A 13,742-nucleotide genomic window follows, 5' to 3' on the forward strand; every position below is an offset into this window, starting at 1 on the left:
TCAAACTCACTCACACAGATCCACCTGCCTCTGCCTTCTGAGTGCTGGGATTAAAGGCACGAGCCAACACAATAGGTTGTTTGACTTTTTTAATAGCACCTGTGCAACTCCAGATTATTTATTACCTGTTCATGGTTAGCCTCCAACACTACCAGAAACTCTCAGAGGAGGGACTGTGTGGGACTTTGCCCAGTTGTACTCTCACCAACTCTGGTGCTAGACACTGGTGGGTGCTGAAAAACTGCTGGGGTGAGAAACTGGCTCAGGAAGTTAAACACTTGTCATGCAAGCATAAAGACCTGAACTTGGATCTCCAGAACCCACAGAAAAAGTTGGGATGGCATACCAGCTGCCTCTTCTCCCAACATGCAGGAGCTAGAGGTGCGGGACCCTCAAAGCAAGCTGGCTAGCCAGATTAGCCAGGTTCAGTGAGCTCTGGGTTCACTGAAAGGCCCTGGAGAGTGACAGAGGAAGATACCTGCGCTGACTCCCGACTTCCACAAGCATGTGAACACAATGTTTGTACACCCTGTGCACATAAACACAAATGCAACATATACACAAAGAGTAAAAACCCTTAACATAAAAATGAACTCCAAAGGGGCTGGAGGGAGGGCTCAGTGGTTAAGAGCACCGACTGCTCTTCCAACGGTCCTGAGTTCAATTCCCAGCAACCACATGATGGCTCACAACCATATGTAATGGGATCCAATGCCCTCTTCTGAAATGTCTGAGGACAGCTACAGTGTATTCATATAAATAAAATAAAATAAAATAAAAGAGACTTTAAAAAAATAGAAGAACACTAGGCTTAGTAATGGCCATGCCTCCCTCTCCCCTCTTTGGACATACACCCTTACCCCAGGGAATCACTGCACACCACCTCTGGACCACTTCCAGATCTGAATGGTTGGAGCTGGGGTGAAGGTGTATGCCTTTCAGTCAAGCGTATTAGAAACTGAAGCAGGAAGATCATGAGCTCTAGAAGGGAAGAGACAGTGTTTGGGGAGGAGTCGGGGACCCTATTTAGAGGAGAGGGCGGAAGATAGGCTCATGGACAGGGTGACATTTGGATAAAGTCCTGAAGGAGGTGAGCCTGAAGGAGGTGGGGAAATAATCCCTGCAAAAGGCCCTGAAGTCAGAGCGTGCACAGAATATTTGCCAGCCAGCACAGCTCAGTGTTGCTGCTGCAGCATGAGCAAGGGGCCTGAAGCCCAGGAGCAGGGATAGAGAGAGGGTGGGTGCCTCCATGGAGGGGAAAGAGGCTCTCGGACTGGGAAGACTTGAGCTATGTTTCCAGCTAAGGAAGGAGGGAAGACTCTGGGAGGGCGTTCAGCAAAGGCGATGAGATCTGACTCACCTTTTTCTTGGAAGTCTTTTTACTTCCCTAAAGCAAGTGAGAGAAGCTGGGCATGGTGGCACCAACCTTGTCCATCCCAGCACTTGGGAGACCGGCAGGAGGATGGCCAGTAAGTCTGGGTTACAAATACAGAACATGTTCAGAAAATAAATAAATAAATAAATAACAAAACAAACAAACAAACAAACACCAGAGAACCAAAAACCAACAAACTCCTCCAGGAGGAGGTGGGAAAGAAGGAAGATGAGGAGGGGAGCCTGATAGTAGCAACCAGCCAATCGAAGAAACACCCCCAATTTCCAGGTGAACATACAGAGGCTCAGAGCTGCCCGGCTCCTTCCCTAATTAAGAACTGGCCCCAGAAGTGGAAAGGCTGGCCCTGCAGAGGGACAAACCCCAGAGGCCAGAGTCCACCTTTCCCCAACCCGCCCTCCCCAACGGGACTACAGTGGGGGATGGGCCGCGGAGGCCCTGGGCGTGGCCCTAAGGCTGAGTCCCACCCACCTGCCCACCCTCGGAACGTGCTGGCCAGCGGGCAGGAGACCTGGGAGGCAGCAGCGGAGGCCTGCAGCCCGCCTGGCGCCTCCTCCCTCCCCAGGGGCCGGGTGGGGTGGCTGGCTAGGGGCGGGACGCTCCCCTAGACCATCCTCCTTCCCTCCCTCTCTGCCTCCCTCCCTCCTCAGCTGGCGAGGTTTCCTCGTTTCTCTTGCCTGCCAAGCCCGGTGGCTTAGCCTCTAGTTTCATTTTTCAAGGCCCAGTCTCTCTCTCTCTTTCAGTGTCTCTCTCTCTCTGACTCTCTCTCTCAGTCTCTCTCTCTCTCTCTCTCAAGATAAGTCCCTGCCCCAGAGTCACCTCCCACAGACCACTAAGGAGACAGGCCCCCTCTCCCTAGGACTCTGACATCTCACCCTGATCAAGTTGCTTATCAGAGGCAGAAATTCTTTTCTTTTCCTTTCTTTTCTCTCTTTCTTTCTTTCTCTTCAAGGGTCTTGTCACCTTACTTTGTTGAATGTGGACAAAGGTTTAAAACTTGTATCTCGAATTCTTCCTTCAGCTGTCTTCCTCTCTCACTTTGCTGACAAGTCTCTGCTTAAATATCACTTCTTAGTCTGTGGGTCAAACGACCCTTTCATAAGGGGCTCACCTAAAACCATCAGAAAACAGATATTTACATCATGATTCACAACAGCAGCAAAATTCCAGTTATGAAGTAAAACAAAAATAATTTTATGGGTAGGGCAGTGTTGGCTCTTTAATCTCAAGGCTTGCTCTGGAGGCAGAGGCAGGTGGATCTCTGAATTCAAAGCCACCCTCGTCTACAGAGTGAGTTCCAGGAAAGTCAGGGCTACACAGAGAAACCCTGTCTTGAAATACCAAACCAGACCAGATCAAACCAACCGAACAAACATAAACCAAACCAATATAAGAGAGAAATTTTTATGACTGGGGGTCGCCACAACATGAACTACTGTATCAAAGGGTCGCAGCATTAGAACCACCATCTTAGTCTGAGATCCTAGCACTAGAGAGCTAAATGCAGGGGGGTCAGAGCTTAAAGGTGATTCTCAACAACACAGTTTTAGGCCAGCCTGGGCTTCAGAGACCCTTTATCAAGCAAACCATCAAGTGTCATTACGTGAGGCATCCCGATTCCCTTCTCCTAGTTGCATACCTTTTATTGTTTGTTTATGGGGGGAGGGGCTTTAAAAACATCACTGTGTATCTGAAGCCAGCTTTGAACTCCTGCACCGCCAGTCTCCACAGTGCTGGGACTACTGGAGTTCTCCACACTTGGTTTATTTTAGACTGTGATGTTTGGTTATGAGACCAGACTAATGACTAAGCCATCTCTCTAGTACTACGTTACTTTAGTTTGTTTGGTCGATTTTTTTTTTTTTTTTTGGTTTTTTGTTGTTGTTGTTGTTTTCTTTTTTTTTTTTTGAGATAGGGTTTTTCTGTATAGCCCTGGCTGTCCTGGAACTAGCTAGCTTTGTAGACCAGGCTGGCCTCAAACTCACAGACATCCTCCTACCTCTGCCTTCTGAGTGCTGGAATTAAAGGCATGTGCCACTATTAATCTTGTTTGTTTGTTTGTTTGTTTTAAACAGAGTCTAGTTGTCTAGTTTGAGCTTACTTTAAACTGTGCCTTAGCTTCCTGGGTGGTAAGTCAACCTAGCTAAGTTTCCATTTTGACTTTGCCCTTTCCCCCTGACCCAAGAAATACAAGACCATGTAGCCTATACCGGTTGTTATGTTTGTTGTATACAGTCCATCCATAAGACATAGTCAATAGATGTATATTAAATAGGTGGCTCCTGTCTTTAGTTAGGGTTTCCATTGCTGTGAAGAGACATCATGACCGAGGCAACTCTTTTTTTTTTTTTTTTCTGGTTTTTCGAGACAGGGTTTCTCTGTATAGCCCTGGCTGTCCTGGAACTCACTTTGTAGACCAGGCTGGCCTTGAACTCAGAAATCCGCCTGCCTCTGCCTCCTGAGTGCTGGGATTAAAGGCGTGTGCCACCACCACCCGGCCCGAGGCAACTCTTTTTTTTTTTTAAAGATTTATTTACTTATTATATGCAAGTACACTGTAGCTGTCCTCAGATACTCCAGAAGAAGGCATCAGATTTCGTTACTGATGGTTGTGAGCCACCATGTGGTTGCTGGGATTTGAACTCGGGAACTTCGGAAGAGCAGTCGGCGCTCTTAACCTCTGAGCCATCTCGCCAGCCCCCGAGGCAACTCTTATAAAGGACATTTGCTTGGGGCTGGCTTACCCGTTCAGTGGTTCAGTCCAGGATCATCGAGGTGAGAACAGGGCAGCATCCAGGCAGGCATAGTGCTAGAGAAGGAGCTGAGAGTTCTACATCTTGACACAAAGGCAGCCTGTCTTCTAGGTAACAAGAGAAGGGCCTCAAAGCCCACCCCCATAGTGACACACTTCCTCCCACAAGGCCACATCTCCTAATCATGCCACTCCCTGGGCTAAGTATGTTCAGATCTCCACAGGTCCCACTAGCTGTTCAGTATGTGGTCTGTAGTGAGCCACTTGAACTGTGAGCAGACTCTCAGCTGTGTTTTTTAAATATTTTATTATTTTTATTACTATTAATTAAAAACACCTTTGTGCTGCTATAAAGCACACGCTAACCTTGAACTCCCGATTCTCTTGCCTCTGCCTTGTACATGCTGGGATGACAGGAGTCATGACAGCCACCATGCTGAGTGCTGAGCTCTTCCTAAGCCTCTGTTATTGGTCAGGCCATAGAATAGACTGTGGAGAGAATTATGTGCCTTTACCTACCAGGATCCCGACTCCAATTAGAATTGTTATCCTCTTTTCACATTAAACCAAAGGCCAACAAGCAACTACTATTCTCTTTTTTTATTTTTATTTCATTTATTTATTTTTAAGACAGAGTTTCTCTGTGTTGTACTGCAACTAACTCTGAAGACCAGGCTGTCCTTGAACTCACAGAAATCTGCATATCCCTGCTTCCCAAATGCTGGGTTTAAAGGTATTCGCCACCACACCCAGTTTAGTTTGTTTTCTAAAGAAAGATAAGGCTTAAGGATTGAAGAGAAGGCTTACTGGTTAGGAGCACTGACTGCTCTCCCAGAAGATCTGGGTTCAGTTCACACCTGTCCTTAACCCTCACATAGATAGACATACATGCAGGCAAAACACCAATGCACATAAAATAAAAATAGTTAAATAGAGCCAGGCAGTGGTGGCTCACACCTTTAATCCCAGCATTTGGGAGGCAGAGGCAAGCGGATTTCTGAGTTCGAGGCCAGCCTGGTCTACAGAGTGAGTTCCAGGACAGCCAGGGCTCCACAGAGAAACCCTGCCTCAGAAAAAAAAAAAAAAAAGTTAAATAGAAGATAGTGCTTGAACCTTTATTGGTTACATAATAGATCTTCTAAAAGATTTATCTTAGGGGGCTGGTGAGATGGCTCAGTGGGTGAGAGCACCCGACTGCTCTTCCGAAGGTCCAGAGTTCAAATCCCAGCAACCACATGAAGATTTATCTTACTTTGTATACATAGGTGTTTTACCTACATGTCTGCCTATGTACCACATATGTGCCTGGAACCCACAAAAGCCAGAATAGGGCATCTGGAATTATATTGTTGGGACTCCTATGTAGGTGCTAGGAATCAAACCCATGTCTTCTGGAAGACCAGACAGTAGTCTTAACAGTTTAACCACCTCTCCAGCTTCACAGACTAGCTCTTTGTTGATTGACTGTTTGTTTGTTTGTTTCTCCACACATGGTTTCTCTGTAGCCCTGGAGACAGAACTCAGCTTGTCACTTAGCAGCACCAGTGTCTTTACCCACTGAGCCACCTCCTCAGCCCAGCATTCTACTGTTTGGATTTGTGTTTGTGCTTGTTTGGCTGTTTATGTAGTACGTGTATCGAGTGACTGAGAAAGTCAGAATAGGGTGTTGGATCTTCTAAAACTACAGTTATAGGCAGTCATGAGCTGCCATGTGGGTGCTGAACTGAACCTGAACCAGGAGCCGAGCCTGGTCCTCTGCAAGAGCAACAAGTACTCTTAGCCACTGAGCCACCTCTCCAGCCCTTAATGTTCTACTCTTAGTAAATCATCAGGCTATTTTACTTTATTTTATTTTTCAGTGCTGTAACCAAGTGCAGGTGTTTAACATGCTGAAATGTGAGGCAAGCACTCTTTCACTAAACTGTACCTTTCCAAACATATTTTAAGAATAGCTGAAGGCCAGGTGTGGAGCGCAGGCCTTTAACCCCAGCTCTCAGGAGGCAGAGGTTAGTGAATCTCTGAGTTAGAGGCCGCCTGGTCTATAGATTGAGTTACAGGACAATCATGGCTGTTGCCCAGAAAAACCCTGTCTCAAAATAAACGAAAACCCAAAACCAAGACAAAGAGACAAACAAAAACATACACAAAAACTAAACTAAAACCCAACTAACCAAACAACCAAAAAAAAAAAAAAAAAGAATATTAGGTGTGGCATAAGTCTCTGGTTCCAGTCACTGACAGGCTGAGGAGGGTTGGTTGCTCTGTTTCCCAGGCTAACTTGGGCAAGTTAGTGAAACTGTCGCAAAAAAAAAAAAAAAAAAAAAAAAAAGTTCGTCGGTTTTTTTTGCTAGTTTGTTTTGTTTTGTTTTGTTTTGTTTTAAGACAGGATCTCACTCTGAGGTCCAGGCTGGATTCAAATCCACTAAGTAGTCCGGCTGCAAACTCAAAGCAATCCCCCATACTTTAGTTTTCCCATACTGGGGTTATGGGTGTGAACAACCACGCCCCGCAGGAAATTATTTTCAGGGACTTAAACTGCTGCCCAAAGTCACACAGCTCCTCCGGAACTGATGCCCAGGACGTGACTCTGGTGTCGTTCCGTCCCCCCCTTACTCCCGTCTTTAATCATAGTAGAATCCAGTTGTCTCACTGTATTGAGTCCAGTATCCTAAGCCCTACTGAGAAAACTGTTAATTTTGTAACTCTCAAGAAGTAGGTCCTCTTCCAGAAGTCATACAGTTTTCTAAAATAACACATGAAGTGACAGGCCTGTACTTTTTAAAGTACAAAACCCCTACCTGTCATCGCCCCACAAGGGAAATCGCTACCAGAGCTGTCCCTTCGCTCAGGCAGTCCTCCTGGGCATGCGCTTTAGGGACAACCTCCCCCCTCCTTCTGGAACGGCCCCGCTCAGGCTCCGCCCACCACCACCAACGAGAGCCGATCCCTGAGCTGCAGGGCGGGGCTGCCACGCGAGTGGGCGGGAACTAGGGATAGTCGAGTGTCTGGAGTCGTGCGCCGGAGTCAGAACTGCGCCTACCGTCCCAGGTGTCGGTTGCTGGAGCAGAACAAGCTAGCGATGCTACGGCAGCCGCTTCCTGATTGGCTGCGTGTGGCTCCCTCTTCGTTCTGATTGGCCGCGAGTGATCTGTGTATGTAAATGAAGGGGCCTGGTGGGGAAAGACGGGGGTACGGGGGGCCGGGTTCTTTAGGGTGTTCGATACCTCAGCTAGGTAGATGGTGGCCGGGGCTGACCGGGATCGAGCGCCCAGGGCCTGTATGTGTCGCCCGCCCGGGCCGGGCTGGGTGAATCACGTCGGAGCCCGAGAAGGGGGCGGAGGCGCCGGCTCCCTGGCTCCGGCTGCGTGACTCACCCGCCCCCGCCGCCGCCGCTCCGGGAGGAGCCGCCTCCGCTGCCTTCCGGAAGCGAGGGAAGGCCGGGCTCACTGAGCGGCCCGCGGGGGTCGCGGCTCGCTGTGGCCCGGGAGGGACAGGCGGTACCCTGGGGAATCTAAAGGATCCCGGGGTCACTGGGGCCGGAGTCCCCGGGGGAGCCCAGGTTGGAGTACCGCTAGGGGGCGCCGGGACTCGGGGGGGCGGAGTCGGGGTGGGGGCTGAATTCCTGCGGTTCCCGGCTCCCGGGTCTTCAGCGAAAAGGGCAAAGACTGGATTTTTAGTGTCTTGCTAGGTCTAGGCAGCGTCCCCGGGACTGAGACCCTGCGGCCTTTATGCCCCCGTTAGATTAGGCTAGGGGCTTCAAACTCTAGTCCTCTTGGAAGAAAGTACCGATTTTCAAACTTCTGTCAATGACTTACTCCCGCGGCCCTTCAGGGTTTCCCTTGTCTCTCTCTTTCCTCAATAAGTTCGGGACCCTTACTTCCTTGAGTGACTACTAACAGCTTAGGCTTTAAACCCAAGCGGCCAGCATCCCAGTGAGTACAGCAGTCGGAAGGCAGGCAGTTCAGGCCCACTTCTATCTCCAAACCTACACACACACACACACACACACACACACACACACACACACACACACATGATGCTGCCCCGCCACCGATCTTTCCCCAGGCAGCAGCTACCGGGGATCCTCTAGAGACCTTGCCAACTAACGTCACCATTCATCTTCCTGCCTAGACCCTACCCTCCATGACTCTGTCCTGACACTCTGAAAATCCAAGCCTCCTATTCCTGCCCGCGCCTCCTCCTGCTTGCTCCCCACCCCCACCGGGACTCCTACTGTGTCACACTCTCTGCGCCTGCTCCTAGTGTGTGGTGGCCTTCTTTTTTTTTTTTTTTTTAAACTCCCCAGTTCAGGTTTACCTCTCTCTGTCTTCCTTTGGCTCTTTCAGGAAAGCCTGGCCCTGCTTCTCCATAGCCTACAGTGCAAACAGCAGGACTCAGCTTCAATGTACTTATCTTTCTTAGAAAAACCTGCCTTGACTACCTCCCAGGATGGCATCTTCCTACCACTTTCTGTACATTTGACCATAGAGTTCCATGCATAGCAGATACTCTGTATTGAACTGTGTAAGATGGCTGTATTTGTAATCAAGGAATGGAACACACCTGTAATCCTAACCCCTTGGGAGACTGAGACAGGAGGATTGCCTGGAATGGCTGGTCAGCCCGGACTACAGTGTGGGGCCCTGTCTCAAAAGAGCAAAACCAAAGAGTGCTTATAAATAAGAACTAGTGATGTGGTTTTAGAGCTTGCTGTTCCTACAAAGGACCTGATTTCAGTTCCCAGTACTCACATCTGATGGCGTACAGTTACTTTAAAATCAGCTCCAGGGATTCCAGCAGCTGGCTTCTTTGGACATCTGCACGCTCATGCGCGCACACACACAAACACAAAAATGTAAAATAAAAGTAAAATTTCAAGTACTAATGACCATGTTGCAAGGGCTTTTTGTTCCTTTAATCTAATCTGTAGTAGCAACTTATAACAGAATGCTGTCTGTATCTCAGAAGCTCACTGAGGACGCTGAGAATATAACTCAGTTGGTAGAATGTTTGCCTTACATGCAGGAGGCCCAGGAAGTTCCATCCCCAGCATCAAATACACCAAGTATGGTGGCACACACCTGTAATCCCAGCGCTGGGAAGGGGAAGAAGGGAAGAGCAGAAGCTGCCTACATAGCACGTTTGGGGGCAGGTCAGCCTGAGTTACACGGGACCCTGTCCCGTTAGAAACAAATAAGAATTTGCTTAGAAAACCTAGACCTGGAGGTTAATCGACTGGTCAGGATCCCACAGACAGCAGTTGTCAGAGCTGGGTGTGAACTGAGTATTGGCTTCCCATAACTGAATGGCTCCTTCCTCCCTGCAGAGGATGCTGAGCAAAGGTCTGAAGCGCAAGCGGGAGGAGGAGGAGACGATGGAAGCCCTCTCCGTGGACTCGTGCTGGTTGGATCCGAGCCACCCGGCAGTGGCGCAGACCCCGCCGACGGTGGCTTCTAGCTCCCTCTTTGACCTCTCAGTGGTCAAGCTCCACCACAGCCTGCGGCAGAGCGAGCCGGACCTCCGGCACCTGGTGCTTGTGGTGAACACACTGAGGCGCATCCAGGCGTCCATGGAACCCGCACCTGTCCTGCCGCCTGAGCCCATCCAGCCCCCAGCCCCTTCTGTGGCAGACAGCCTTCTGGCTAGCTCAGATGCTGGCCTCTCAGCCTCCATGGCCAGCCTCCTGGAAGATCTCAACCACATTGAGGACCTGAACCAGGCCCCCCAACCCCAAGCAGATGAGGGGCCTCCAGGCCGCTCCATCGGGGGGATCTCACCCAACCTGGGTGCCTTGGACTTGCTAGGCCCAGCCACTGGCTGTCTGCTGGACGATGGACTGGAGGGCCTGTTTGAGGACATCGATACCTCCATGTACGACAGTGAACTTTGGTTACCAGCCTCTGAGGGTCTCAAGCCCGGCCCTGAGAATGGCCCAGCCAAGGAGGAGCCTCCAGAGTTGGATGAGGCGGAGTTGGACTACCTCATGGATGTACTAGTAGGCACACAGGCACTGGAAAGGCCACCAGGGCCTGGGCGCTGACCCTTAGGACCCAGGGAGAATTGACTTGGATCTGAGTTGAGCCTGGTGGTGACACCAACCCACTTTGACACGACACAGGTGGCGTCCCCTCACAGAGGAGAGCCAGGGTCACTTTGGAGAGACTGTACTGAGTCCTGGGAACTTCACATCCATCCACCTGTCTTGACCAGTGAAGGAGTTGGAAATGAGCCCCGAGTGGTGAAATGACAGGGCCCAGTGACAGTAATGGTGTTTGGGCCAGGCTGGGGTTGAACTGGGATAATAGTTTGGGCTATCCCATCCCATTATCCCCAGTGTGGGAAGAGACCTCATAATTTTTTGAAATTAAAACCAGCTTTGGGAAATACCAAGTGTGTGTGCTTCTTTGCATCTGTGCCGATCAAGGATAAAATAACATCAAACTTGTAATCCCGTGACACTCCCACGGTTATAGTGGAATAAATTGCACTCCCGGTATGAGATATCTTTGAGCAAAGGGTGGGAGCTTTCAGGAGGTCTCTCAAAATAAAACCACTAAGTTTAGTGGAGAGAAGGCAGGACCTTCAGGGGCAGGCAGCTGGCTTTCCATCTAGAAGCTATCCAGGTCCGGGCAAGCCGGGGCCACCTGCCTGCCTGAGCGGAGCATTGGGCCTGGCCGGAGCCGGGTGTCTGCGGCCGCCCCCGCGGTCCAGCTGCATTCCTGGCCTGGCTGGGAGGGGCCGCACACTCACAGCCCTGGCACGGGACCCAGGCTGCGTCCTTCCTGGCGGCCGTGGGGGCAGGGCAGGGCAGGGCCCCGAGAGCGGAAGGATGGTGGGGAGGGCAGGGAGGGAGGAGCTGGGGCGGGGTTGGGGGGGGGGGGGAATGACTGCCACCCAAAGGGCAGGATGGGTCCAGAATCTGGGGACTGTGACACGAGAGGGCCACTCCTGGGCCTCCCCAGGGGCCGGAAGCTCCAAGACTGCGGACGGGGTGGGGCTGGAGAGGCGGGAGCTGCACGCAGCCCCAGGGGCCTGGAAGGGGTAGGCGGAGCTTGGTTTCCTGGAGGAACAGAGGAAGCTGTGCCCATTTCTGGAAGTGACTGAGGCGGGCCACCGAGAGAAACAGATGGACATGGCTTCAGGCTAGCTGGTGCCAAGTTAAGGACCCTCCAGACTCCTGAACCCAAACCCTCCTGGAGACTCCTGTGCCTAGACCATAGGACATCGACGGCCCCTAGCTGAGGCTGAGACCTAAGGAGCCCGGGCTGAGCTCTGCGGCCCCCCCTTGTGACTGGTTAGGGAACTACGATGTAACCGTGATCAGTCTGGTGTGGGGGCCTCTCTCGCTTTTTATTTTTTTAGAGGAGTCTTCTGTATCCTAGGCTGGCCTCTAGCTCACTCTGTAGTGGAGGCTGGCTTTGAACTCCTGATCCTTCTGCCTTTACTTCCTTACAAGCTGGAATTACAGGCATGTGCAACTGTGGTTTTTGAGACATGCTTTCACTACATACACCAGCAGGCTGGCCTTGAATTTATTATGTAGCCCAGGCTGGCCTTGTTACTGCTTTGTGCCCCACTAGCCCAGGTATTAATTATGCTTTGTTGTTGTTGTTGGGTTGTTTGTTTGGGTGGTTGTTTTTTGTTTGTTTATTTGGTTGGTTGGGTTTTTTTTTTTGGAGGGGTTGGTTGGTGTTTTGTTTTGTTTTGTTTTGTTTTTGGTATTTCTGATTGTCCTGAAACTCTCTAAGGATGACCTTGAATTCATAGTGCTTTACCTGTCTCTGTCTCCAGAATGCTGGCATTAAAGCTGTGTGCCACCACAGGTGGCTGTTTGCTTTTTGAACAGGGTGTCCATAATGGAGTCTAGACAGACCTTGAACTCATGTCAGTCCACCTGCCTCAGCCTCCAGCTGAGATGTACCTTTCACACAGGGTCAGGTACACAGTAGGTGTCCCTAAATACTGAAATAAAGAGGGAGGAGAAGGTGGCTGAAGACAGTTTATGTTGGTGGCTAATGCCTGTGGAGGGGAGCTGCCCTGGGGTGTCATAGCCTGAATAAATACACAAAGGCTGCCTGAAAAGAAGTCACAGCACCAGCCAGGGCTGGCACTTAGCTTGGAATGCAGTGGGCCCTGGAATCTGCTGGCTGAGGAGGCGTGTCCTTCTGGAGTAGGTCCTGAGCATCGGCTGTACCAGAGTCCACACAGCCATCCTGAGCTCAGATGTCTGGAGAAAGGGATGGGACCTTAGATACAAGCGTATCATAAAGGCCCCAGGATGACGGTACTGACACGGGCGGTGCCTTTTGTACAGAACGTGAGCTCTTTCCTTTCGGCACTTGACCTTCATCGGCAGAGATGTAAATGCGTGGTATCTGGGACATGCCTCTTAAAAACTGAGCACATGCACAGCATGCAATGCACAGCATGCAATGCAGCCTGGGCAGCTATAGCTAAGAGGAGAAAACAGGGGCCAGGGAGAAAACAGGGAGCACCAGCCAGCAGGGGAAATGTAACGATGGCACAGACATTGTCGAAGTGATGAGCTTCAACCAAAGTGCAGGAAAGACAGGAGGCGATTGAAAGCTGGATCTCTTAGGTCTGCTTATTAATCTGTTGATTGTGGTGTTAGAAGCCTAACCTAGGGCTTCCTACATGCTCGAAATAACACTGTACCACTGAGCCATACTCCCAGCCTCCCATGCCCTCCTCCCCACTTTCTGAGACGGGCTTTCTCTGTGTAGCCCCGGATATCCTAAAACTTACTCTATAGACCAGGCTGACCTCAAACTCAGAGATATGCCTGCCTCTGCCTCCTGAGTGCTAAAATTAATGGTGGCTGTCACCATGCCCCACTTTACCTTTTATTTTGAGACATACAATAGTCTTTGTAGTCTTCGCTGCCATTGAACTCTTAATCCTCCTGCCTCAGCCTCTCAACCAGTTGGAATTACAGCCCTGCACCACTAGACCTGGTTCCCACCTGGGTTTAAACCCCAACTCTGCCGGAAACTCTGGGGCTAAGTGATCTAGCTTTTCTGAGCCATCCAGTTCTCTGTAAATTGGAATAGTTAGAGGGTTGCTGCTCTAGAGAGAGAAAGGGAGCCATGTTTATAAGTGCTGAGACAATGGACCTTAACGTTTTCAGGAGTCTCTAAGCAGCTGGGTTTGGCTAGAATGAGGAAGGGAAGCCACCAATTCAATGAAACTAGGAAGAGAGGGAGACAGGGGCCAGGCACACCCGCACAAGCAGGAACTTTACTGTGAAAACGGCAGGGAGCCAATAATTTCCTTATTGGATGCTGCCAGCTACAAGTGGACATGGGATATGAGGTCACAGCAGCCTAGGGTAGAGTCCCTAGGGAGGAGTGGAGCAGTCATAGGGAGGGGAGGGTGACAAAGGGACAGCAAGGACACCCATGGGGCCAGCTGTAGGATGGTGATACTAGGAGGCTGTAGGAAGAGTAAGTACCAGATGTAGGTCTAGGGTTGGTGCTAAGCCCATGAAGAGACACCATGTGTGAAGGAGGCTATGAAAACTAAGGAAAGGCATTGGGCCCCAGAGATTGAACTCCAAAGAAAGTCTTGGGGAGGTAA

The 13,742-nt window shown here is 50.4% G+C and overlaps 1 protein-coding gene and 1 long non-coding RNA gene across 5 annotated transcripts; one reads left to right on the top strand and one right to left on the bottom strand.

Moving 5' to 3' along the window:
- Positions 1-739: 739 nt before the first annotated feature.
- Positions 740-7,179, bottom strand: Gm38972. Of its 3 annotated transcripts, XR_881906.2 has the most exons (5): positions 6,944-7,179; positions 4,512-4,634; positions 4,138-4,253; positions 2,269-2,504; positions 740-1,475 (listed from the first exon to the last, which is right to left on the bottom strand). It is a non-coding gene; the product is annotated as a predicted gene, 38972 (long non-coding RNA). The 3 variants fall into 3 exon arrangements; XR_881905.2 differs by lacking the exon at positions 4,512-4,634; XR_881904.1 differs by lacking the exons at positions 4,512-4,634; positions 6,944-7,179 and having other exon boundaries at positions 4,138-4,502.
- Sertad1 (SERTA domain containing 1) lies at positions 7,172-10,535 on the top strand. Of its 2 annotated transcripts, none has more exons than NM_018820.4 (2): positions 7,172-7,297; positions 9,472-10,533. In NM_018820.4, exon 2 carries the CDS (start codon positions 9,475-9,477, stop codon positions 10,183-10,185), a length of 711 nt encoding a protein of 236 aa, NP_061290.1. In that variant the 5' UTR covers positions 7,172-7,297; positions 9,472-9,474; the 3' UTR covers positions 10,186-10,533. The 2 variants fall into 2 exon arrangements, with proteins under 2 accessions (NP_061290.1, XP_006540280.1); XM_006540217.4 differs by lacking the exon at positions 7,172-7,297 and adding an exon at positions 7,599-7,704 and having other exon boundaries at positions 9,472-10,535.
- Positions 10,536-13,742: the final 3,207 nt, after the last annotated feature.

The sequence above is a fragment of the Mus musculus genome, chromosome 7, assembly GCF_000001635.26.
Source record: "Mus musculus strain C57BL/6J chromosome 7, GRCm38.p6 C57BL/6J".
Lineage (NCBI taxonomy): Eukaryota > Metazoa > Chordata > Mammalia > Rodentia > Muridae > Mus > Mus musculus.